At 44.6% G+C, this 25,776-nt stretch overlaps 1 protein-coding gene across 2 annotated transcripts in view; it reads left to right on the top strand.

Moving 5' to 3' along the window:
- The first annotated feature begins 224 nt into the window (after window positions 1-224).
- Window positions 225-25,776, top strand: part of Cap2 (cyclase associated actin cytoskeleton regulatory protein 2) — a 138,849-nt gene continuing 113,297 nt past the window's right edge. The window contains exons 1-3 of one of the 2 annotated variants that reach the window (XM_041633002.1): window positions 225-395; window positions 2,081-2,173; window positions 24,023-24,144. In XM_041633002.1, the coding sequence (XP_041488936.1) occupies window positions 24,024-24,144 (121 nt within the window). In that variant the 5' untranslated portion in view covers window positions 225-395; window positions 2,081-2,173; window position 24,023. The remainder of the gene's footprint in view (window positions 396-2,080; window positions 2,174-24,022; window positions 24,145-25,776) is intronic. The other variant, XM_041633001.1, reaches the window with a different exon arrangement.

Below are 25,776 nucleotides of genomic sequence, written 5' to 3'. Positions count from 1 at the left end.
TTGCCAGGGTCATTGTGTATCACCCCCCAGCCAGTAGCCACTAGACCTTTCCAGACCTCTTTGCAAACCTGGAGGAAACGAAGGAATTTCCTGCTTGTACTGGTCATCGCCTCTGCCCTGCCATCTCTCTTCTCCCACAGCCCATCTGCGCCTCCTTCTCTGCTCCCTTCGTTGCCTCCCCCGCCCTCAGCTGGGCGCTCCCGGCCCCTCCCGCGCGCGTCTGTATTTGGAGCTGCCGGAAGCCGCGGGCGACTCTCCCCGCGAGCAGCGTGACCGGCTCGGGCTCCCGTGCAAGGGGGGGAGGCTGAGGCAGCGCAGGGCCTGCGGGACGAGGGCGCGCGAGTGACCGAAGCCAGCTTTGCATCACCGAAGCCGGAACCTGGGCTCCACAGCAGGTCAGGCTGGAACGCGCGGGGAACCTGGGGAAATTGGGAGGGGGGTGGTGGGCTTGCCTAGGCTCCTGGCGGGCGCTCGCAAGTTGCGCTCTCCGGGTGTGTGTGTGGGGGGGGGGGAGGGGGGGGGATGGCCAGGACGACGGGAAGAAAGGCGACGCGGGCTCAGGGATCTGAGGCCACCCAGATGTGAGGACTGGGGACACGAGGACCTGGGATTCCGGGACCCGGTGCCCGGGCGGTCCTCATCTGGGTCAGTGCAACCCAACGCTCTAGCTGCTCCCCTGGCGCTGAGGACCGCGAGTTCCCGGCTGTAGGGTCACCCATAGCCTGCCGGTCGACAGCCACCTCACCCTGGGGTGGTCTAACTTCGAGGGGTCTCCACTGCCCTACTCTGAACCTCTCACTGGTTCCTGGGTGGGTTTCATTGAGATGGTTCTTGCCAATACCACCTCTATTCGAAAGTGCTGGAAGGGAAGAAACCTGGCTTCTCTGCGGAACCTGACTTGAGACCATGAGTCACTTCTAAAAAATGCAAACGCAACTAAGGCTTTGAAGGGACCGCTCTGAAAATGGTACCCTGCAGCTGCTCCCTGACTGCCCCCAAAGGGGCTTGTTTGTGACATCAGCAATCTTGTCATCACTTAGGCTGTTGGTCGGCTATGCACATGAGAATATTTATTCTCATCAGCACCACAAAGAGGCTGTGCGTTGGCAATATCGGAATCCATGCGTCCTTTGAGTGAGTCTGTGTTTTTAGGATGTTCAGGAAGTGTTATTTAGAATTAGGTCCAAAAAGGCCAAGTGGTGGCGAATATTGAGCAGGCAAGATAAGGGGGCTTTTGCCTATGTAGTCAGCAGAATTCAGAAGCCCAGAAAACTTGGGATAAAACTTAGTTTATCAGAATTGCTGGCAAGCACTGGCATTTACTGCCCATGTCAATTTCATTTGTTTGTGCGGCTGGTTGGCTTGTGGGTGGACAGAGCCTCATTATAAAACTCCAGCCTGACCTCAGACTCCTACCAATAATCCTCCTACTTCATTCAGCCTCTTTAGTGTTGAGATTACAGGTACACATCAACACCTTTGCTTTCTGTGAGGCAGAATCTCACTCTGGACCTAGACTGGCCAGGAACTCCCCATTGGTCCAGGCTGACCTCAAAGTCACAATCCCCCTGCTCCAGTCTTCTGAGTGCTGGATTCCTGATGTGAGCCTCTACACCTGGCTAGATAAATTTTAATTTCGGAAACTTGCCTCAGAAGTCTTGCTGGCGTAGCTGGGACCACGTGGTGTAAGGGGCAGTGGTGCTACCATTTTGGAGTGGTTTCCGTGTGCTGGGGTTTGATTAGAATGCAGGCCTGCAAAGGGCAGGGAGGGGTTCTATAGTTCTGTGAGCTCTGCATGTTAGAGAGCGCATGGCTCGTACTGAGATCTCCAAAAGCTGGCAGAAATAATTAAATCGGTAGCTTGAAGCTAGGACAAGACTGCGCTTTTTTTTTTTCCAATAGAAGACTTATTTCTCCATGAATCCTCAAATCTGAAAATCCTTAATAAAATTAGGGTCAAGTGATGACACAGGATGAAGAGACTGTGAGAAACCGTGACAATTGCCAACCAGTCTCACAAGCAGGGAGTGAGGTTTTCTCCACTTGTCACTGAGAAGGACGTTGTTTGGCTTGTTGATAGGACCAGGTGTGGGATTTGCTATACTTCCTGGCCGAAGATCTGGGAAATTGGAGACTTTGCAACCCGTGTCGTCTGTTGAGTAACTCCTCAGATGTAAGTCAGAAGTGACCCAGGAGGGGTGGGGTGGGAAAGATAGTTCAGCAGTTAAGAGCATTGGCTACTCTCCCACAGGACCTGGGTTCGGTTCCCAGCACCCATATGGCAGCTCATAACCCTCTTCAGGCTTCTACAGGCACAGACACACACATGGTACACAGCCAGATGTATGGATAAAACACTTTCATAAGCATGAAATAAATTTTTTAAAAAAGCGGCCAAGGAGACTATGGCATGGAATGGTACTACCAAGTTTCATTGTATTGACAGATACTGAAGTTTACAGTTTAGTTTTCACCAGTAACAATTATTCCTGCTAACACACACACACACACACACACACATCATTCTTCATTTATAGGGATGAAGGACATGGGAGGGAATAAGCAGATTTTTTTCTCCTGACAGTAGACAGCTTCTTCCCACCTTGGGTTAGAGACTGATAGATAACCTGAGTCTCCAACTGCTTGAATTATGCCCAGAAATTAAATACTCACAAGAACAACATTAGCTTCTTTTAGACGCGATGTTTTATTTTAGACATGTTGCTTTGTGTATCTCCTAACAGATATCTTTATTATGAAGATAATTCTTAATTTCAATCTTAATTCATCGATTATACACCAGAATATGCCAAGTCTATGTAAGTTATAACTATTCTACTTAAAGTAGTCATGAACGTATTGCCAAGTTTACAAGTAGGACTTGGAAACGAGAGAGTTATGAAAAAATAACTCTCAAAACAGAAATATTTCCCGGCAGTGGTGGTGCACACCTTTAATCCCAGCACTCGGGAGGCAGAGGCAGGTGGATCTCTGTGAGTTCGAGACCAGCCTGGTCTATAAGAACTTGTTCTGGGACAGGCTCCAAAGCTACAGAGAAACCCTGTCTCGAAAAACCAAAACAGAACAAAAGCAAAAATAAAACCATAAATACATATCTCTAAGATCGCATATCTGATTAGGGATTTAGTTGTACATTATATAAAAAAGCCTTTCTAATTTACTAATAAAAAGAAGGCCTATTGTAAAATAGGCCAAAGAAGATTATAAATGACCATTAAAGCCATAAAAAGATGCCCAACATCATTATCCACCAGGTAATTGCAAGCCAAAACCACAATGAGATTTCATGTTATACTCACTACTGTGACTGTAATTTAAAAAAAAAAAATCAGATAATCCCAAGTGTTGGTGAAAGCGTGAAGAAATTGCTGATGGAAATATAAAATGATGTTTAATTTGAAAACTGTGGTCCCTTGAGTTAAACAGAGTTGCTGTATGACCTCGAAATTCCACTATAATAAGTCTATATTCAAGAGAAATGCAAGCATAGCCATGAAAAAGAAACATATACTTAGAGTTAGCAGTATAGCTCAGTGGAAGAGCATGTGTGTATCATGAGTGAGGCCTTGGGTTCAAATCCCAGTGCTGCACATAAAAATAAATTTTAAAAAGGAACAACAAAACTACACACAGGTTCATAGATGCACTCATGGTAACAGCTAAGAGGCAGAAACACAAAAAAAAATGCCCATCTGCTGATAAGTGGACAGGAAAATATGATCTATCTGTACAATGAGATATTATTAAAAGGAAGGCAGGGCTGGGGAAATGGCTTGGGACTCAGCCCTAAAGACCCGAGTTTGAGCCCCCAGCCCTCACATAAAAGCTTGCTGCAGTGGCTTGTGCCTGTAATGCCAGCACTGGGGAAGCAGAGTCCGTGAAAGACTGAGGAAGACATCTAACCTTTACCTCTGTCTTCCTCACATACTAGCACATGTGTGTGCACACAGAAAGAGGTGCACTACTGTATGAAACATGCTACTTGTGTGAACCTCGGTAGCGTCTTGCTAAGTGAAAGAAGCCAGGCCCAAAAGACCACATATTGCATGAATCCATTCCTAGAAAAATGTTTCTAAGAAATCTTTTTTTTTTTTTTTTTTTTTTTTTTTTTTATTTTTTTATTTTAATTTATTTATTTATTAAGAATTTCTGCCTCGTCCCCACAACCGCTTCCCATTTCCCTCCCCCTCCCCCGATCAAGTCCCCCCCCCCCTCATCTGCTCGAAGAGCAATCAGGGTTCCCTGACCTGTGGGAAGCCCAAGGACTGCCCACCTCTATCCAGGTCTCCTAAGGTGAGCATTCAAACTGCCTAGGCTCCCACAAAGCCAGTACGTGCAGTAGGATCAAAAACCCACTGCAATTGTTCTTGAGTTCTCAGTATTCCTCATTGTCCGCTATGTTCAGCTAGTCTGGATTTATCCCATGCTTTTTCAGGCCTAGGCCAGCTGGCCTTGGTGAGATCCCAATAGAACATCCCCATTGTCTTAGTGTGTGGGTGTACCCCTCGTGGTCCTGAGTTCCTTGCTCGTGCTCCGTCTCCTTCTGCTCCTGATTTGGACCTTGAGATTTCTGTCCGGTGCTCCCGTGTGGGTCTCTGTCTCTGTCTCCTTTCATCGCCTGATGAAGGTTAATATTCCTGAGGATGCCTATGTGTTTGTCTTTGGATTCACCTTATTTAGCTTCTCTAGGAACATGAATTATAGGCTCAATGTCCTTTATTTATGGCTAGAAACCAAATATGAGTGAGTACATCCCATGTTCCTCTTTTTGGGTCTGGCTTACCTCACTCAGGATAGTGTTTTCTATTTCCATCCATTTGTATGCAAAATTCAAGAAGTCCTTGTTTTTTACTGCTGAGTAATACTTTACCAACGGATCAGTTCTCTGTTAGGATGGGAGAGGTGAAAAAGGTATGAGGTTTTTTTTTTTCTTTGTTTTAATTTTATTTTTATTAGTTTTTTAAGGCTGGGTTTCTCTGTGTAGCCTTGGCTGTGTTGGCACTCACTCTGTAGACCAGGTAGGCCTTGAACTCAGAGATCCACCTGACTCTGCTTCCCAAATGTTGGGATTAAATATGTGTGCCATCACCACCCTACTTCTTTATTAACTTTTAAATACAATAATTTTATTATTTTTTTTAGAATTTTTTACATGCATGCCATGTATTTTACCACACTCATCTCCCACTCCCGCCCCTAACTCCTCCCGTATCCACCCCACCCTCTACCCTTTCCTAACTTTGTGTCTTTTTTTTTAATAGTCCACTGAGTCCAAGTTGTGCTCTCCTTGTACTCACGGTGTAGGTCTATCCACTGCAGCATTGTCAACCAACCAGGGCCCATATCCTTAAAGAAAACTTACCCTCCCTCCCCTAGAAGCCATCCACTGTCATTAACTCCTCAGTTAGGCATAGGGGCTGTTAAGGGCCCGGCCCCCACCATGCTAGAACAAAGACTGTCTTGATCATCATGGCTGCTGGGAGATCATGAGTACAGTGGTCCTATCCTGTCCAGAGGCTCTGTTTCACAGCAACCGCCCCACTCCCTTACAATCTTTTTGCTCCTTACAATCTTTCCCTCCTTTTCTCCATGGCCCCTGAGCCCTTTCTGAACTGATGGAAAGGTTCGGAAATCAGTGACAGTTTCACAAATCCGTGAATTTTTTTAAAAAATAATTGAACTGGACACTTCTAAGTATGTGTGTGTGTGTGTTTTGAATGCTATATAAATCTCAAACAGGCTGCTAAAGAGAATAGAGGCCTTTGGTGAGTGAACTAGGCTGCCGCCTGGCTTGTTCAGCTCTTTGCCTTCCCTTCCTGTGCTGCTCCCCAGCTCCGCCCAACCTTGAATGTCATGTTAATCATCCTGATTTAATTGTGAAGCAATTTTATAGCGTGTGTATGAGATCCTAAATGACCATCATCTAGATCTTAGTAGATTTCCCCTCTACTTGAAGGGTATATATAATCTCACCTTTTTTCCTCTATCACATTTTGTTTGTTCATTTGGTTTCTTCCATTTTTTTTCCTTGTTTGTGTGTTTGTTTTTGAGATCGCTTCTCAGATAACCTAGGGTGGCCTGTACTTCCTATACAGTTGAGATTGGCCTTGCCTACCTTTGCCTCCCAAGTACTGGGTTTGCAGGTGTGTGCCAGCATGCCCTGATAAATCTCATTATCTGAAAACTCACCATTACATTTTTAAGAATGATCTGCATTGCCCCATGAAAGTCATTGTTATGATCTTTGAGAAATATTCTCTAATCTCTATGGTCCTTGTCCAGCTGACAGGCATGTAAGTTGTTTGCCATGGTTTCCCTTTACCAAGAATGATGTTCTGGAGATCTTTCCTATGTGTCTTAAGAGTTACTGTGAACCCCTCCCCGCCGTGTGTGTGTGTGTGTGTGTGTGTGTGTGTGTGTGTATGTATGTGTGTGCAAGGGTACATGTTCACTTGAGTATGAAAATATGGAAGACAAAGAACAACCTCGGATATTGTCCCTTAAGCACTATTTGTCTCGTGTTTGAGATGGGGTCTCTCACTGGCCTGGAACTTACCTACTAGGCTAGGCTGGATGGGCAGGGAGCCTCAGGGACCCATCTGCCCCGTACCGTCTCTGGACTTTTTGACATAGGTCCTGGACAGACTTGGGCTTGGGGTCTCATGCTTGCAGGGTAAGCACTTTATCCGTTAAACTGTCTCCCCTTCCCTGGGCGAGGAATTCTAGTGGCATAGCCACGGACAATGTAAGCCTAGCTTCTTCATTCCTCCTACCCAAGATAACATGACAAGACCCAAGTTCCTGACTTTCAATCTATTTAGATTCTAGTTGTGATGCTGTTTTCTGATAAAGTTCACAAGTAGTCGTGGAGGAGATGGTTCCATGCATCAATTGCATCAAATAAGTGTGATCCCATAAGACTGGCTTTTTGTTATGTGAGTTTCATGTCTAAGGAAGTCTTACTTTGTGTTTGTCATTATAACTCACTTTCTTGCTTGGGAAAAAAGCATGGTTTCTTTCACTAAGAAATTATTTGACAAGTTTTTTTCCCTTTTCAATATTGCATAGGAACTGTGGAATCCCGAAAGGGAGTCCTTCGTTATCACGAATAGGTGTCCATGTTCATCTAGCCTAACTAGTAACCAGACATCTGTCTAACAGTCCTGGCTTCTTGCTGACCTCTCAAGCAAGTAGAGAAGGAGAGCAATGACTTAGTTTTTTAAGATTCCATCTGTGCCTGATGGCTGGATAAGTCAGGGAAACACTGAGGGTCCTGTTGGCCTCCAGCTGCTCCAATTAAAGTCCACACCATAATCAAACAGTGGGACTTTCAAGATCTCTGTTAATATGGAGAGAAAATAACCCCTGTTACTTTGTGTCATAACATGTGGAAATCCAGAGAACTCCGGGATTCGCTGGACATTTGTTTGTTGTTTTGAGTGACAGCTGTCACGAGGCCAAGAATGAGTACCACTGAACAGAAGCATCATCTAAGCCGTGAGTGCACATTTCAAAGGATCTATACTTGGGATGGCATCCCGATTTCCTGTCTTGTTCTCTGGTTTCTATTCACAGCGGACTCTCTGGTTCTACTAATTAACTAATTTATTTATTTATTAATTTTGGTTTTCTTAGACAGAGTTTTTCAGTGTAGCTTTGGAGCCTGTCCTGGAACTTGCTCTGTAGACCAGGCTGGCTTCAAACTCACAGAGATCCACCTGCCTCCCAAGTTGTGCTGGGATTAAAGGCGTGCGCCACCACTGCCCAGCGACTCTCTAGTTCTTATGAGATTTATTCTTTTTTTTCCCCCTCTAACAACAAGAATCAGTCAAACAGGGCCACACCAAGAAAACCGCTGTATTATTTACCTGTCTCATTACTGTAACAAAAGACCCAAATAATACAACTTAAGAAAGGTTTTATTTAGATCACAGTTTGAGAGTACAATCTATCATGGTGGGGTTGGCGTGTTGGGAGGAACAGGATGGTCACATTGACCAGGGAGAGCTTGATGTTGGTGCTCAGCTCTGTTATTCAGTCTGAGACCTCAGCCTCCTCGGTGGTGCCAGCCACACTTAGGGTGAGTCTGTTTCCTTGCTTAACCCAGTCTGGAAACTCCCTCACAGACATTTCCAGAGATTTGTCTTCTGGGAGACTTCATTCAAAAACAATGAAGGCAAAGTGGCCCATCAGTGGATAAAGGCGTTTGCTACCAAGTGTGATGAGCTCAATACTTGGAATCCACATGATGAGGGAGAACCAACTCCTGCCGATTGTTCTGTTCCACAAGTATGATATGGCTCCCAACCTAATCAATCGATGTGGGAAAATAAAACCACTTTAAGTAATACTGATGCCAGGGTACAGTCTAGCCAAACTGTACACTGAGGTCAAAGGGTGTGCTTGAGAAGAATAGAACTGCCATATTGAACACTTCTAAGCTTATGAAATAACCAGAAATACCTTCCTTGGGGTTCATAGGACATGGTTTATAATGCAAGAATGAATTTGTTTAGTGATATTAAATTTGCATCTTCCATAGGAAGGGGAGGTCACTGGAACATCCATGGGAAAAAGTCCTGCAGATTTATTTGTTTTTTGCATGTCTATAATTAATAATTATGTGTTCTACTCTTTTATTTCACAAGTTAACTTCTTTATCCACAGAGAGTTAAAATAACCTAATAAAAATTGGTGAGTGGCTGAAATAACCAAGATGGATGCATAGTTATGGCTCTCTCTAGATTTACAAGCCTCTATTTCCCCTGACACTGATGATTCAAATATTTTTGATGTTTTACCACAGTGCCATGCTTCTCGTGTCTCCTGGGGAGGTTTTGAGTGACATTTCTGTGACAGCATTTTTCATCCATCCCCATCTCTTTATTTAAGCATTACAGTGATGTAAAACAAAACAAAATTGCTGCTTCCCCACTTTAATAATAGGTGTACTTATCCACGTTCATGAAATAATAAAACTGATCAAAAAAGGTGGATTTCTAATAAAATGCTTCTGACTTCTGTTTAGTAATTATTTGTCAAAATTTGTAGTGCTTGTGTTTTGTGGGGTTTTTTTTAAGAAGTTGGGTTATAGGAATGTTAATAGCAACAATGATGGCAAAAGAGTTCTTTTTGTAAATTTTAGTTTCATAGCTTTTTTTCTTTTCATGTGTATGGGTATCTGCCGGCATGTGTCTGCACACACCTGCATGCGTGTGTGGTCATCTGCCAGCATGTGTCTGCATGCATCTGCACACCACCTGTATGTAGTATGTGGTCATCTTCTGGCATGCATCTGCACACCACCTGCATGCAGTGTCCAAAGAGGTCAGAAGAGAGCGTCAGATCCTCTGAGGTTGGCATTACCAGTGTTTGTGAGCTGCTGTGTGAGTGCCAGGAACCGAACCCAGGTCCTCTGGAAGAACACGTTCTGAACCACTGAACCATCACTCCATCCCTTTACACCACTATTTTTTATACAAAAAAAAAAAAGGAATGGTGGGGGTAACCAAAGATATTAAAGCAGAACATAAAAAAAAATCAAAACAGTCTCCTGCAGGACAAACGGAACTGAAACATAACTTCAAAACGAAAATGAAATATTGCAAAGTCACAGATGAAAGTTGTGAGTGCTGAAGAGGAGCCTGGTTTTAATCTTTAATGATGGTTTCATCGGGTGTGTTTCCGTGACAACACCCTTCACTGAACTGAACCCATGTACTGATTAACCTCTGGTGCTGCTGGTTTAGCGGGAACATTACTAACAGTCTTAGTGTTTATTGCGCCTCTCAAAGAGGGTTCATCCTAGCCTGTCACACTTCCTTACTTCCCTGCTTTCTATCTTGGCAATTATTTTTTCATTTGTTCATCTTTATTTTTTTCTCCTTTGGAGGGACTCGTGTGTGTGTGTGTGTGTGTGTGTGTGTGTGTGTGTGTGTTAGTCATCATTGTTTGAATCTATAAATATAAGTCTTCCATTCTAAATTTGTGAAATATTTAGTTATTGTATCTCTCTCTTTCTTTTTCTTTCTCTTTTCCTTTCCTTTCCTTCCTTTTCTTTTTTCTTTTTTTTACTTTTCCTGTTTAAGACTCTGCTGTCCAGGCTTCTTAGGAACTCACCATGTAACTCATGGTAGCCTCAAAATAATGGCTGACCTTCTGCGTCAGTTTGCTTTCCAAGTTCTGTAATTAGAGGTGTGAACCACCATGCCAGGATGTTATTTTTTCATTAAATAGGATTTCTACCTCAGTCTCTTTCTCCACTTAGGGGCTCCAGGGATGCTAATATGAGACCGTTGGTGCGGCCCTTATAGGCCTCTCAGACTCCATTTTTTTTCTTGAGTGTTTTTTTCTTTGTATTCTTCAGATTAAATCTTGTATCAAGTTGGAGGCACCTTCCTCAGCCGTCTCCCTTCTGTCGTCAAGCCTGCCCAGTGTACTTTTTGGTCCTTTGTTGTTGTAGTTTACTCAGTTCTATAATTTTCTTACAGTTTCTATGACTCCATTAAAAACTCCTGTTTTCCAGTTGTTTCTGGACTATTAGCTTCATCTCAAGCACAGTTCAGACAGCTGCTACAAATGTCTCTGGAAATTCCAACATCTGTGTCCCCTTGTGGTTGACATTTGCGAGTCAAGTTTTCTCAGGGTTGAGTGTGTTTCTTCTAGTCCCTTGCATGCCAAACCATTTTGATTTGAAACTTGAACATTTTAGGTTTTGCTTTGTGAGACCCTGGGCCCCTTGGGAAATGTTTTTGGCTGTTGTCATTTGGCTTATTGGTTTTGCTTGACTTTACCAGCCCGTTGGCTCTGTGTTGCATGCAATGGACGGTGGGTCCGGCATCACCTCTGCTTTCAAAGCCCCTGTGTCCCATGTGTGCACTATTTAACGATTGGTATTTTTACTCTAGCAGAGGTTTGTAATAGTTCAGTTCTCAAGGATTTGGGGTTTGCCCCCCATATTCACAACTCAAGGGTGAGTTGGGGTGTTCCCCTCAGCTCTCTACTCTCTGTGGTTCCTTCCTATACTCTCCTGTTCTTCTGCCAGGAATATTGGATTTCTCTTGGAATTTTTAGCTTTTCATCCTGCTGCAGTATAGTTTCCCAAGTCTGGGTTATTCTCAGGACAAAGCTGTGAGATGAAAAATAGCAGCCAGCACAGAAGACAGCTCAGAATGCATTCCCACGCGGTGTTCTCAAGCCAGTGAATGGTGACGAAGAGCTGAATTCATTCATTGGAAATAGGGAAACTGAGACTCAAGTTAGTCATCCATCAGATTCTCATAGATATGTGGGTTGCCACTGAAGGGGCTGTGTCTCAAGGTTCTCTGATTCTCATAATGTGTTTTCCACTGTATCACATGACAAGCCCTAGCTGTCTATAGGCGCAGGTCCCAGTTCAAAAAATAACTTACTCTAAAAAACGAATGGGAGTTGGTTTGGTGGAGGCAGGCGCTGAACCTGTCCCATGGAGGGAACATGAACTGGTGAGCTAATCGCTGTATGTACTCTGTTTTTCTGTGCTCTGCTCCGGATTTGGAGAAAGCATGATGTCAGTACCCTAAGGGGGATGTAGAACCCTGGAAGACTGCAAGTGGAAGGAAGTCCATGGTCATTTGGCCTTCCTGCTTCAGACCTGTGGTAGAATGATGCTTTGTGACAAGAATGAGCCCATAGATACCAAAAAGAAAAGAAACAGGAAGGGACCAAGCCCAGCATCCCTTCAACTTCCTTCCACTCAGCCCCACCTCTTCAAGTGTCTACCTTCCATTAGTACCATAGGCTGGGGAACCAAGCCTGTGACATAATTTTCCATATGACATTTAGGACCCAAACTTAGTGGTGGCTGCTGTGTAGTGATTCTTTGTTTTTAATCTGACAAATAAAACTTGCCTGAAGGTCAAAGTGCAGAGATGAGCCACTAGTTAGCCACATAGGCCAGGCAGTGGTGGCAAACACCTTTAATCCATCCCAGCACTCTGGAGACAGAGGCAGACAGACCTCTGTGAGTTCAAGGTCACCCTGGGCTACACAAGACTGAATCTGTCTAAGAGAGAAACAAAGCTCACACAAAGGTGATCCCAGCACTTGGCATTCCATGCCTTTAATCCCAGGGAGGTGGAGACAGGAGTGAGATGGTTGGGCAGAGAGAGGGATAGAAGGCAGGAGAAAACAGGAGCTCAGATGCAGTCTGAGGATTCAGTCTGAGCATGCAATCTGCGGATTCATAGAGACAGGATCGCCCTTCAGTCTGAGCATTGGTAGAGGTAAGAACTCTAGTGGCTGGCTGCTCTGCTTCTCTGATCCTTCAGCATTAACCCCTATACCTGACTCCAGGCTTTTATTATTAAGAGCAATTAAAATTTGTGCTACACTGAAGTTTGTTGTTTGTTGAAAAGCAAGATCCAGGAGAGGAAGTGAAAAATACAAAGGTGGGCTCCGTGGTGACATGAACATCATCTCTTGGTGAGACTGCCTGACTTCCTCCCCCTAAGACTGCTCATTACGGAAGATATTTCAGACTCGTGTTTCTAGATATAACCTAGCAGAGAGTGGAGTCTGGGAACAACAAAAATAAAGCTAATGTTTTTGTTGGCCCAGCAGGCATGATTGAGTAAAGACAATGATGGTGGGGGAATCAATTAACAATGGATCTCAGGATGACTTCCCTCAGTGACTGGTAGGAGAGAAAGTCACTGATGGACTCGTGCCTAAGAAAATTCAGCTAAGACAGAAGTGGTTTGGTAGTTGCACAGATGTTTCTAAATTCTTGCGTACCCATAGAGAAGTTTGTCCACTGTGACTTTATCTTTGCAGAGGACCGTTTTGTAAGTCAGTCCGTCACCCAAGCGTCATCAGGAGAAAGGTTTGGAAGCCTGCAACATCCTCCCACTTCCAGTCTATCTCTGGTTTACTCATAGGCTCATGCACACAGAATCCTATGGATGTGAATAAGCTTCAAGGAATCACTTGGGACTGAGGAGGTGACTTGGCCTGTACAGTGCTTGCTGTTCCAGTGTGAGACCCAAGTTCAGTCCTCAGAACCCATGGAGTAAATCTGGACCGGGTGGTGTGTGTTTGTAATCGACCCCAGTGTTGGGAGGTGGAGACAGGCGTATCCCTGAGAATTGCTGGTCAGCCAGTCCAGGCCAATCCATGAGCTCTAGGCCAAGTTAGAGACCCTGTCAAAGATATGTAATGTAGAAGTTAAGTGGATAGCTCAGTGAGCCAGAATGCTTGCTAGGCAAGCTTGAGGACTTTGGTTCAAATCCCTAGCTCTCACGTTAAGAGATGGGTGTGGCCATGCAAACCTATAACCTCAGCACTGTGGAGGTTTGGAAATGGGGTGGGTGGAGAATGCTGCCCTTTGCTGACTGCCAGCCTAGCACCATGTCACAAGGGAATAAAATGAAGAAGGATAGAGCAGGGCACCTGGTCACTTCCTCTCTCTTCTTAAACTGCATGGACACACAGAACCACACACCCACAACACACACAAAAATAAAGTCTGCATCTTCTGAGGAATGACACCTGAGGTTGACCCTAGCCCCTGCATTCTGCATGACACCTGGTCATGCAGAGGGAGAGAGAGAGAGAGAGAGAGAGAGAGAGAGAGAGAGAGAAACAGAGAGAGAGAGAGTTTGTGTCACCAGAGAATCTGCACCACAGTTGCTTCTCCATCCTTGATCTAGGAATGGGACCTTTGAACTGGCTGTCAGGAAGCCCTAAAGACCTCACTCTCTTCTATTGACATGGAAGCAATATCAAAGTATATATATTGAAATCATAAATAATAATAATAATAATAAAGGAGCTATGAAGGAAGCTGGGCTTGCCTTTGGCGAGAGCAAGCGCATACTTTTGATCCTGAAAGCCACTGTGGTCCCAAACAGGAAAGACTAATCTAGCACCCACTCTTAAATGGAAATTTCTCCTGTGAAAATCTGGCTTCCAGCTCGATCTGGGGCCGTGCCAGTGAGTAGGCAGTAAGGGAAAAGGCAGTGAGTGGAAGCCAATTCATTAGTCAATCAAAAATATTTATAGACCTCTCTAGGTGTATGGCACCGCGCTGGACTCAGTGGGAGGAGGATGGAGGGAAAGTGAGATCGGCCGCAACTCATGCAGAGCATCCTGCCTGGACCCTTTGGGAGACAGGGTGGGCATGTGCTAAGGGAAGAGACAGCACAGGGAGCACTGTCATTGGACAAGATGTCTTACAGCTGTGAGGATATAACCCGGACAAATCAGCCAGTATTCTTACACTGTTTGTGTGCTGCCATGGGGTGCCAGTGTTCAGAGCAGCTGCAAGAGCTGTTCTTACACTGGTGGGAGTGAGTGAGGGGAAGGCTCAACAGGCCCTGCTCCACTGAGCGGGGAAAGATTGACGTGAACTCAGGGGATGAGTGATGCTTTTCCAAAAGTGTTCTACAGAGATTGCTTGAATTCTTTGCGGGGTGCACGTGCGTGTGTGTGTGCATGCGCGCGCGCGTGTGTGTGTGTGTGTGTGTGTTCCTGTGCGCAGATACACATGTGTGCAGGTGCATTTGGAGGCCAGAGGACAACCTCTAGTGGCATTCCTCAGATGTCACCCATTATATTATTGAGACAAATTCTCTCATGGTCTGTAACTTCTCACGTAGGACTGTCTAACCAAAGCGCCCCAGGTATCAACATGGCTCCACCTCTCTAGAGCTGGAATTACAAGTGTATGCCACTACACCTTTTTTGTGTGTGTGTGTAGGTTTAGGGACCTAACTCAGCTCCTCTTGTTTGCTAGGTGTGGGCTTTACCTCCTCAGCCATCTCCCCAGTCCCTGTGACAGTCATTGTAAAAAATATGTGATTAAAAATTTAATTACAATGATGGGCGGTGGTGGTGCACACCTTTCATCCTAGCACTCAGGAGGCAGAGGCAGGTGACTCTCTGTGCAATTGAGGCAAGCCTGGTCTATGGAGTGAGTTCCAGGACAGCAAAGCTATATAGAGAAACCCTGCCTTGAAAAACAACAAAGAAAACCAATCTGATTACATACCATGCCTTTCATTTTATGGTAATCAACAGAGATCGATAGAGAAAATCTTGGTTAGAAATATTGGAAGAAGGGACTAGAGAGATGACTTAGTAGTTTAAAGCAGTTGCTACTCTTTTAGAGGACTGGGGTTTGTTCCCAGCACCCACATGACAGCTCACAATTGTCTGTGATTTCGCTTGGGGGAGGTCTGACAACCTCAGCTGACCTGTGTGGGCACTGGATACACACGTAGTGCACATACATACCTGCAAGCAAAGGGTCATATGTCTAAAATAAAATAAATAAGGCTAGAGCTTTTTTTAAATGTTGAAGTCATCTACAGCCATACCACTCTGAAGACGTCTCTGACCTTGTCCGCTCTCTGAGCTAAGCAGAACCAGGCCTTGTTAGAACTTGGATGGAAGAAATATTGGAAGAATAAGTAAAGGAACAAGAAAGAATGCAATATTTTTTAAAAATCCTTTCCACTGGCCAGATTTTCCCAGTGACCCCTTTACATCCAAATGGACCTCTTGCCACTGGGACGAGGACTGTCTTTGATATCTTGGCCAGCCTGTCTCTCAGTCTTTCTATGACTCTTTCTGGGAGTGACATAGCCAAGCAAACTTAAGCACTTTCCCCAGAGCTCCATTTTAGTTTCTTTTCTCATTGCTGTATGACAAACCAACAGGAATCACTTACAGGAGGAAGGGTTTGTTTGGCTCGTGGTGTGAGAGAATATGGTTTGCCGCAATGGGGGTGGCTCGGCTGCAGGAGTGTGAGGCGGCTCCCTCACACCTGAGCGGGCCAGGAAGCAGGGACCTCTGGCTCTCAGAACATGTCCCTCCTTTTCATTGAGTCTGGGACTCAGCCCGTTGCACCACCCACATCAGGGTGAGTCATCTCTGCTCAGTTAAGCCTCTCCGGAAACTCCCTCATGGACTTGTCTAGAACTATGTCTCCTGGGTGATTCTAAATCCATTGAATCCACAGTAAAGGTTAACCATTGTAGTCCCTCAACTAACAAGAGCTAGAGGATGGGGTGCATGACTCCAAACTCCAGGTCTCTGTGTTCTTTCCCCAGCTGAACGTGAGCACAAACATGGAGACTCTGTGAAATTCTCAAAAGTGCATGGGACCCTCCTTTCGTGGGAGTCTGTTATGGAAAGAGCACAGACACTCATTCCTTTTGCGTGTTGTATGCAGACTACACTGTGGACAGAGAACCCAACCATATCAGGGGCAAACGTCCCGGTACATTGAGGAAGGGCTTTGCAGAAGAGTCCGTGAGTGAAAACGGCGGTGCTGGTCATCTTTTCTGTTAGGAAACATTTCTTTATTCCAGGTCTCTGCTACTGCAGTACAGTCTGTGGGAGAGCACACACTTTCACAGGAAATACTCCTTTATTCTAGGTGTCTTTATTGTTGCAATTGCAGTCTGTGGGCTAACACACACTGGTTACAGGAAATCTTTGAAACCCAGTTTTTCCTTTTATTTGTAAAATCAGACACAAAGATACCATACAGAATAAGAATAAAGAAGGGAACTTCAGAGAAGAAGGTGACACCAGAGGCCTGGTCCCAGATCAACAGCATGCCTGCAGGACAACCATTTAGATGAGAGAAGGAGCCACCCTTCTCTAAGGGTATAGGAAGCACTTAGAGATTTTCCATTGTGCTAGCCTCTGTTGACTGGAGAGAAGAGCCAACTGGAAGAAGAGCCAAAAGAGCGGCTAGGGTTGGACCAGGCGTGTTGGCACACACTTATAATCTCAGTTCTCAGGAGACCGAGGAGGAGAATTACAAGTTTGAGGCTAGCCTGTGCTACATAACAAGACTCTTGTCTCAAAAGAAAAAGGAAAAAAAGAAACAGGGTGAGAAAGAAAAAATAAAAGAGGGGGGGAAGCAAGAGGCTGTTTTTGCAAGGAACCTCAAAGTTGGCTCAAGACACCCCAAAACCAAGGTCTCAGCACAAAGGAGATTTATTTGTCCCAGTGGGACAGAGGGCAGGGATAAGGGACAGAGACAGGAGATAGAGGAAGAGAGAGAAGCGGAAAGGAGCAAGGGAGAAGGGGAAGGGATATTTGTCCTGGAGAGACAAAGGACTGCCTCTGAATAGAGAGGAGAAGGCATAGCACACAGGAAAATAAACGTTTATAAAGGTTCAAGGGGAAACCCTCTGTTAGGATGCAGTGTTTAATTCTAACTGGGCCTGCTCATTAGGTGAGCTAAGGGGGGCTTTTGATTGTTGGACTTTAATGCTTTCATAGCTAGACCTTGGTAGTCAGCCTTGGGAGGAGGGATTGGCCAAATAAAAGAGTAGACCTTAGGGAGCTAGTTTCAGGAATGTAATTTAATGGTTTTTAGCAAGGCAGAGGGAACGGGGGCGACGGACAAGGCCTGCCAGAGCCACGTGCCCAAGTGGGCCAATGGCCCTTCGCTGTTAACAATAGGTTTAGGAAACCAGACCTGCCAGCAAATACTGACAGTGGACCTTACTACTAGATGTGACTCTGTGAATTACAGCAACCCTCTTACAAAGACGAACACAAAGAACGGTGTAGGCTCAGAGGTCTGGGCACACTGTAATCCCAGTACTAAGGAAGCAGGGACAGGAAGATTGTGAATTGGAAGCCATCTTGGACTCTGTTGTGAATGTCAGGCAAGCCTGGGCTATATAATGAGACCCTAACTCAAATAAATAGATAGATGGATACATTTAGCATGCCCGTGTGCACTGTGCACTGGTGGAACTCAATGGATAATGCCTTAAAATGGAAGAAAACCGGACAAGGCATAGAGATGAAATCATATTACTTGGAGATGAAAAGGTAATTGTCCAAAGAAATGGCTACAGCAATTGAAAGTAATTATCTCTCAAAATGAAAAGCTATGAGCAGGAAGCTATTGTGTTTTTGTAAGAATTTCACGCTGTGTTTTACAAAAAGGTGGACAAAGAAAAATGGGCAATGTTTTTGCCATGAAGAAATAAGTATTTGAGGATGTAGATAAGTTTAACCAGATCTAAATATTACACAGTATCGCATGATACCTTTTTGAGTCTGGGTCCATCCCACCTTGATAAAGGCAAAAATTAAACTTTACAGAAAGAAAATGAGGCAAGATATGGAGTCAGTGAAGGCATATATTTATAGGTGCATGAATAAAGAAATTGAGGAGAAGGCGTGTATTCAGTATTATTCAGCCGTTAAAGGAATAAAATCCCATCCCATCGTCTGTGCCAATGGTAGGAAGAAATTATATCAAGGGAGATAAGCCAGACACCCCAAAAACAAAACCCCATGTTCTCAGACCTATATGGAAGCTAAAAATACTGATTTCAAGACAGGAAAGAGCAGAACAGTGGTGACTGAAAGCTAGGAAGGGTGGGGGAAGAGAAAGAGAGTGGTTGGCTAATGGCTTCCAACATGTATAAAGAGGAATAAGACTGAGTATTTGTACTGGCTGGTTTCGTGTATCAACACAAGCTAGAATCACCAGAAAGGAAGGTGTCTCAGTTGAGGGAATGCCTCCATGAGAACTGTCTGTAAGGCATTTTCTCATTTAGTGATCCATGGGCAAGGTCCAGCCAATGGTGGTTGGTACCATTCCTGGGCTGGTGGTCCTGGGTTCTATACGAAAGCAGACTGAGAAAGCCAGTAAGCAGCGCCTCTCCATGGCTTTGGCATCAACTCCTGCCTCCAGGATCCTGCACTGTTTGAGTTGCTGTCTTGACTTTTTTCAGTGATGAGCATTACTGCTGAAGCCAAATAAACCCTCTCCTCCCCAACTTGCATTTTGATCATGGTGTTTCATCCCAGCAATAGAAACTAAGATAACTTGGTACCAGTATAGTGGGGTATTGCTGGGACAGACCTGAACATGTTTAGGGGAGGATTGTAGGAGGACTTTGGAACTTTGGGCTAGAAGAGTGTTACGATTTCTGTGGGACCGTGGAAGATAAGAATGTTGAGAGCAGTGGAAAGGATAAAATGAAGTTTCAGAAGGAAGTTTAAAGATGCTATCAAGGGCCATTTGTTATTTTGAATTAAGAGTCTGTGGTTCTGGTTAGCTGGGGCTGAAGAATCAGCTGTGATTAACAAGATACCGGAACTGCTGAGGTGAAATTTTGCTCTTCCAGGATGCTTGATGCTGGCTGCTGGAGCTAGGAAATTAGTGGTGATTAGGAAGAGACCAGTATCACTGAGGTGAAATCCTCTGGGATTTGTTTCCTGAGAGCACAGAGAAGCTGTGTTCCAGAGGTGGCCAAGGTTGTACCTTGGGATGGCAGTCAGACTTGGTAATGGGTAAGTATCACCCAGGTGGTACTGGTTTTGAAGTCATGAAGGGGTCATGGAGAGCAGCTGAATCTTAGCGCTGTGAGAGGCCAGGGGAGGCCATTGGTGAAGGTGCAGCCTCAATGACAGTTGAAGGCCCAGGACTGAAGGGGTCATGCAAAGAAGTTGAGGCTCAGCACTATGAAGAGAGCCTGTGAGAGGCTATTGGTGAAAGTACAGCCCGGTTGCAGCAGAAAACCCCAGCATTTTGGAGATGTCAGGACATGGGATGACCACCAAGAGCAGCAGCAGCTGTGGAGTGGAGCCGGCTGGAGCCTAGAATACAAGCTGTGTGTGCTGCGAGGGCAGAGCTGGGGAAATGACTCAGGTCTTTTGGAGGAACCCAGAAGATTGTGAGTGAATCCCAGACATTGGACAGCTGGAATTCGGTTTTGCTTTGATTTGATTGTAACTGTGCCCCGATACTTCCCTGTTGAAGTAAGAAAATATTTTACTGGAGCCCACAGTTGAGAGACTTTGAATTTCAAAAGACTTTGAATTTCAAAGAGGTTGGTTATTTTAAAGGGACTGAAATTTCAATGTGTTTGAATTCGTAAAGACCGTGGGACTTTTAAAGTTATTTGTGTTTTTGACATCAGGTCTTGGGGATGAATAAGAAAGGAAGGACTGTGGCTTTAATAATGATGTATCTGTGTGTCAGGCTGACAAGGGGCCAGTTGTGCTGGCTGGTTTTGTGTGTTCACTTGACACAAGCTAGAGTCATCAGAGAGGAAGGAGCCCTAGTTGAGGAAATGCCTCCATGAGATCCAGCTATAAAGCATTTTCTCAATTAGTGACCAATGAGAAAGGGCCCAACCCATTGTGGGTGGGGTCACCCCTGGGTTTGTGGTCCTGGGTTCTACAAGAAAACAGGTCGAGCAAGCCATGAGGAGCAAGCCAGTAAGCAACACCCTTTCATGGCTTCTGCATCAGCTCCTGCCTACAGGCTCCTCCCCTGTTTGAGTTCCTGTCCTGACTTCCTTCAGAAATGAACAGTAATGTGGAAGTATAAGCCAAATAAACCCTTTCCTCCCCAACTTGCTTTTTGGTCATGGTGTTTCGTTGCAGCAATAGAAACCCTAACACAGTATATTAACTGTACCTTACCACAACCTCTTGTATATAGTTCCTGAAGAACTAAGAGGGGAGCTTGAAGACCCAAGCACACAGAGTGATGACTTGCTGTGTAAGTGGCTAGAAAGGCTAACACAGTCCTGATTCAGTCGTACACAATCCTGAGTCCCCATACTGTGTCCTGTAACTGTGCTAGGTCAACTGAAAGGAGAAAGAATAGCATGGGAGGGAAAAAGAGAAGGGAAAGTTTAAATAAGAAAAATAATAATGCACCAAGATGGGTTTTCCATTGTAATTCATCTCAAGAGATACTTAAAAAATTAACTTACAGAGAATTAAAGATCAATGTTGAGTATGGGCAAAGCAGTGTGGATCTGGAATAATTTCAGGAGGTGAAATATCAGCTGATCAAGGTCAGCCTTGGCTACAGAGTTAGTTCAAGACCAGCCTACTCTACATGAAGAGTTCCAGGCCAGCCAAGCCTACATATCGAGACTGTTTTGTTTTTATTTTTAAGAAAGAAAATTACCCTCAAATACAGTTTCCTAAAACAAATCTTCAGGTGACTGGAATGATGGTTCAGAGCTAAGAGCACTGGCTGCTCTTCCAGAGGACCTCGGTTCGATTCCCAGCACCCACACAGCAGCTCACGGTTGTCTGTAACTCCCATCCGAGAGAATCCAGTGCTGTCTCCTGACCTCTGTGGGCAACAGGCGTGCTCATGGTGCATAGACACACAGACAGACAAAACATCCATACAAATTGATATAGTAAACAAACCAACTTTAAAAACATGACATGTCAGAATGTAACACTTTCTCCTTTGGCTAACCCTCCCTCCCTGGTCTGATGTGCTATAGGCAGTAGAGAGTAACCTATAGGACGCCTTCTTCATGAACAGGATGGCCAGAATTTTGTCGAGCCATGCTTGAGCTACACCGTCTGAGCCAGACTCCTGATTCTTTAGTGGGAGATTTGGCTTCCTGTTCTGAACACTTCTGATCCTTAAACTGTCTGTCATCTAGCTAACTCGCCCCTCACCCTGTTCCACTGGCCTCCTAACATAACTCTCATGTCTGACTCCCTTGCTCAGACCTATTCCTCACCAGACCCTGCTGTTCCATTTGCTGTGGCAACTCTGGGCCTTTCCCCAACCCCTTTAATTCCCTGCTCCTGTCCAAAGTCAGCTAAGAGCATGTTGAAATGCCAGGGCAAATAGACTGGAATGTGGAGAATCGATAGCCATTTTTTTTTTGTTTATTATTGATGGTCTGGATAGCAGCTGAGGTCAAATGTAGACAGAGTGAGAAAATTTGCGTGGGCTGCATGGCTACCTCAGATCCTGGTGTATACTTTCTCCTGTCTGTTGTCGAGTGTCTCTAACACACTGCTTCAGGATTGTAAAGCTGGAGGTGTCCTTAGAAGCTGTGACATGACTTGGTGTTTCTACACGAAGTGGCCTCTGAGTGGCTTTTAGACCACATTCCACAGCAATCTGCCTCAGCCTGCAGCTGATACGCTGAGTCCTGTTGTCTTTCAACATGGGTGACACTCACTACTAGATAGCTTGAGTCTGGAACCGGTTGAGGAGTCTGATTAAGCCGCAGGCTGGGAAGGCAGTCTCAAGTGTGAAATGTAACAGGCTCTCCCAAAACAGCTTGCCCCGATCCGGGAGAGCCAGAGGTGGTTTGGGGACCCGGGTAGCAGAGCAGATGCTTTTCCCTGCTATCATAGACTAGGTCCAGGGTGGTAACATTTGGCAAGTTTGACTAACAGGGAACCAAGATAACTGACCAGATGGGCAACTATTAAAAGATTTAAGGGGCTTTGATCATTCCCAAATGGCCTTCGCCCACCTATGAGATACCCAGTTCCCCTGCAAGAAGATTATGTAAAGGATTCAGTTAAACCTCTCCTTTCTTTTCCCCCTCCAATTGCAACAGCATCAGAAGCTCTGACGTGAAGAGGAAAAGAATAGCTGAGAAACTTCTAATTTTGCAGCCCCTTGGGATTAGATGCTGGATTCAGCTGTGCAGCGAGTCCTGCTCCATATTTTGAGAGAGCTGCTGCTGGCAGCTTCCAGAGCGATGGGTTTCCAAAATAGACCATGAGTTCTGCCTCCCTCTCTGGCTACTGATATTTGAATGCTGACGTACAGAGCTGGGCACATGGTTAGATGTAGTTAACCTTGCTTTTGGAATCTAGGGCGGTCTGTGAGTGTCGTATTTAAGCTGAAAATGCAGGGCTTTTCTCTCCTGGCTTCTGGGGGAAATCTGATGTATTCACGCATCCCATAACATAAGTGACACAGCTCACCCATGCTCCAGGGTAGCTGTGTCTGTGATTCAGAAGCATTCTGCCTCTCCTTTGCTCAGAATGAAAAATTGGAAATTTCATACACGTGGAAGGAACCATAGACCGTGGCTAAAGCAAGCATGTTTTCTTCTCTTTGGGGCAGTGGACTGACTTTTACCAAAGGCTGTCATAAGTAAGTGTCTAGAGATATAGCTCATAGACACCACTCACTTCATTGAATTTAGATGTTCAGGGTGGGAAGTCTAGGACTAGTAATGTTACCTATGGACTCAGTCAAATGTGTGTTTGGAAACAGAAAAGGATGGATGTACAGTCCCACTCTCGTCCCTGATGCCTCAGTCAGCTTCCCTCTCTACTCCAGCCAGAATAGTGGATAACGTAAGATCCAGTCTCTAAAAACCAGCCCACTGAAGACTAACGTGCATCTGAAAGTAATCAGTAGCCTCCACAAGGAAAACAGCCACCTTTATTCCTTTAAACTAAAACCTCTGCAATTCAGAATCATTATAATTTAAGATAATTTCACAGCGGAAACACTGAAACAAACTGACAATAATTAATACCAGGAGGTGATGGTATTTCCTCGCTTGCTAAATAATACCCAAGTCTATAAACTCACGTTTCACACAATTAGGTGAACAAGGATCATCAGTGGGTTTGGAGTTGCCTATGTAATCACACTTTAACAGAATTACTAGTACTAGTTAAAATGTGTTCCCACCGCTTAGCCTAGTAAGCATTTGTGGTGTTAATTTGGGGTTGTGTGTTTTTGGCTTTTAGGTAAGTGCTGTACAAAAATGGTGTCAGGCCACAACATTGGAAGCATATAGGCAGACAGCTGGAGATAATGGAAAGCTGGGTAATATATGTGTCTTAGGTTTTTTACCATGTTTTAAAAAAAATCATCCCAGGCATGGTAGCACATACCTTTAATCCCAGCACTGGGGAAGAAGAGGAAATTGGATCTCTCTGAGTTCAAGGTCTGCCTGGTCTACATTGCAAGTTTCAGGACAACCAGGGCTACATAGAGAGATCCTTGCAAATAAATTATAAATAAATATCTTTGAACTGAGTAGAAAACAAGCCCAATATAATTTTCGTTTTGAATAAGCTTTTTTTTTTTTTTAAGTTTCGGAGGATTTCATGACAGGGAGGTAGCGAAAGCCATTCTGAGTGGTGTTTATCTTCTCTCTCACGGTTCAGTGGGATGATGTCAGTTTGCTGATCCTCAGTATCTCACACAATCTCTCTGCCCATGTCCTTCTAGAATGGCAGACATGCTGGGACTGATGGAGAGACTGGAATGCGCGGTCAGCCGGCTGGAGCAGCTGTCTGCAGGTTCACGTGGGCCTCCTGGAGACTATGGAGAAGTTAATGGTGTCAATGGAGGTAGGGCCATAGCCTGATGTCATTACTGGTCTCTTTGTGGGTCACTTAATCCTGCCTTCCATCCTGGGAGTGATCCGTGGGAAAGAACGTGAAGGGTTACATTCTCCTTCTCCCACCAATACATGCAGATTTTATGCGCCACCTTAAAAAGCAAACTCTGAAAGTTTCAACCCTTAATCCACAAAAATGGTCAAGATCTGTGCTTCTGAAGAATGTAATCCGCAACCAAAGAGGCATTATTATTTTGTTTTAATGTGTAACTATATTATTGAAGTAATTATCAAAGCTAGAATAAGCATGTTCAGTTAGAATACAAACTGAAAAGGATTAAAGTGCTGTGAGTTTTCACTTTAAGGACATTATGGGCACTGCAGCTTTGGCTACATCTTGTCCCAGGTTAAGCCAAAAATGGAACAAGTCCATGCCCACAGCACGTGACCTGACCTCTGACCTTTCCTAGCTAATAGTCCTTTTGAAATGGGAACAAGTGCTGAGGACAGCTTTAGGGTTGGAGAGGTGACAGTAAATACCAGATAACCCATATAGCAAACTTCAAGTTATCTACAATAATTTTTCAGTTTCCTTTTTGAGTAAGATTGTAGTTTAAGAAGTAAAAAGGGAGGATACCCATTAAATTTGAATTTCAAATGGAGAAACTTTTTTGTATCAATGTTTCTCAAATACTGTGTAGCATATAAATGTATTAAAAATCTACTCATTGCTCATCTGAAATTAAAATTTAACAGGGTGATCTGTATTGAATTTGCAGTTCTGTTCTTGATCTGCACACACACACACACACACACACACACACACACACACCTAAGATGTGCCTGTAGTTTTATCTTAAGCCCTTTCAGTTGGTATCTGGACCTCATAAGCCTCATTTCTATGGCAATGACTTTCCAACTTTGTTTCACTTTGTCCTTGACACTAAGTGGCTGCAGACATTTCCTTAAGGGCTCTGACCTTCAATAAAAAGCCTGTAAGTGCACAAAATGAAGTTACAATCCAGGAGATAACAGGTGTCTAAATAAAATAAAGTTACAATCCAGGAGATAATGGGCATCTAAATAAAGAGGGAAAGCCCAAACTTTGACCCTCACACATTCAAAAAGGTAGCAGACAAAACTAAATTATTTCTTTTATTTAAAAAAAAAAATGGGGGGCGGGTGTGGGAAGATGGCTCAGTGGGTCAAATGGATTCAGATCCTCAGAACCCATTTAAAAGCTGGGACTATAATCCTAGCACTAGACGCAGAAATGGGGAATCCAGGGAATCTCTGAGCTCTGGGTTCAGCAAGGATCCTGCCTCAACTCAGATGGTGGACAGTGACTGAGGAAGACACATCAACTTCATACCTCTAAATGCAAACGCACATGCATGCACACCCACACACGTCCAAGCCTGTACGCGTATGTACACATCCCATGTGCACACACACATGTCCAAGCCTGTGCGCATATGTACACATCACATGCGCACCCACACACTTCCAAGCCTGTACACATATGTACACATCCCATGTGCACACACACGTCCAAGCCTGTGCGCATATGTACACATCCCATGTGCACACACACACGTCCAAGCCTGTGTGCATATGTACACATCACATGCACCTATACAGG

This window comes from Microtus oregoni, unplaced genomic scaffold, assembly GCF_018167655.1.
Source record: "Microtus oregoni isolate MIOR12 unplaced genomic scaffold, Mior012 000042F_ref0000377, whole genome shotgun sequence".
Taxonomy (NCBI): domain Eukaryota; kingdom Metazoa; phylum Chordata; class Mammalia; order Rodentia; family Cricetidae; genus Microtus; species Microtus oregoni.
This window is presented reverse-complemented; position numbering and strand designations above follow the sequence as displayed.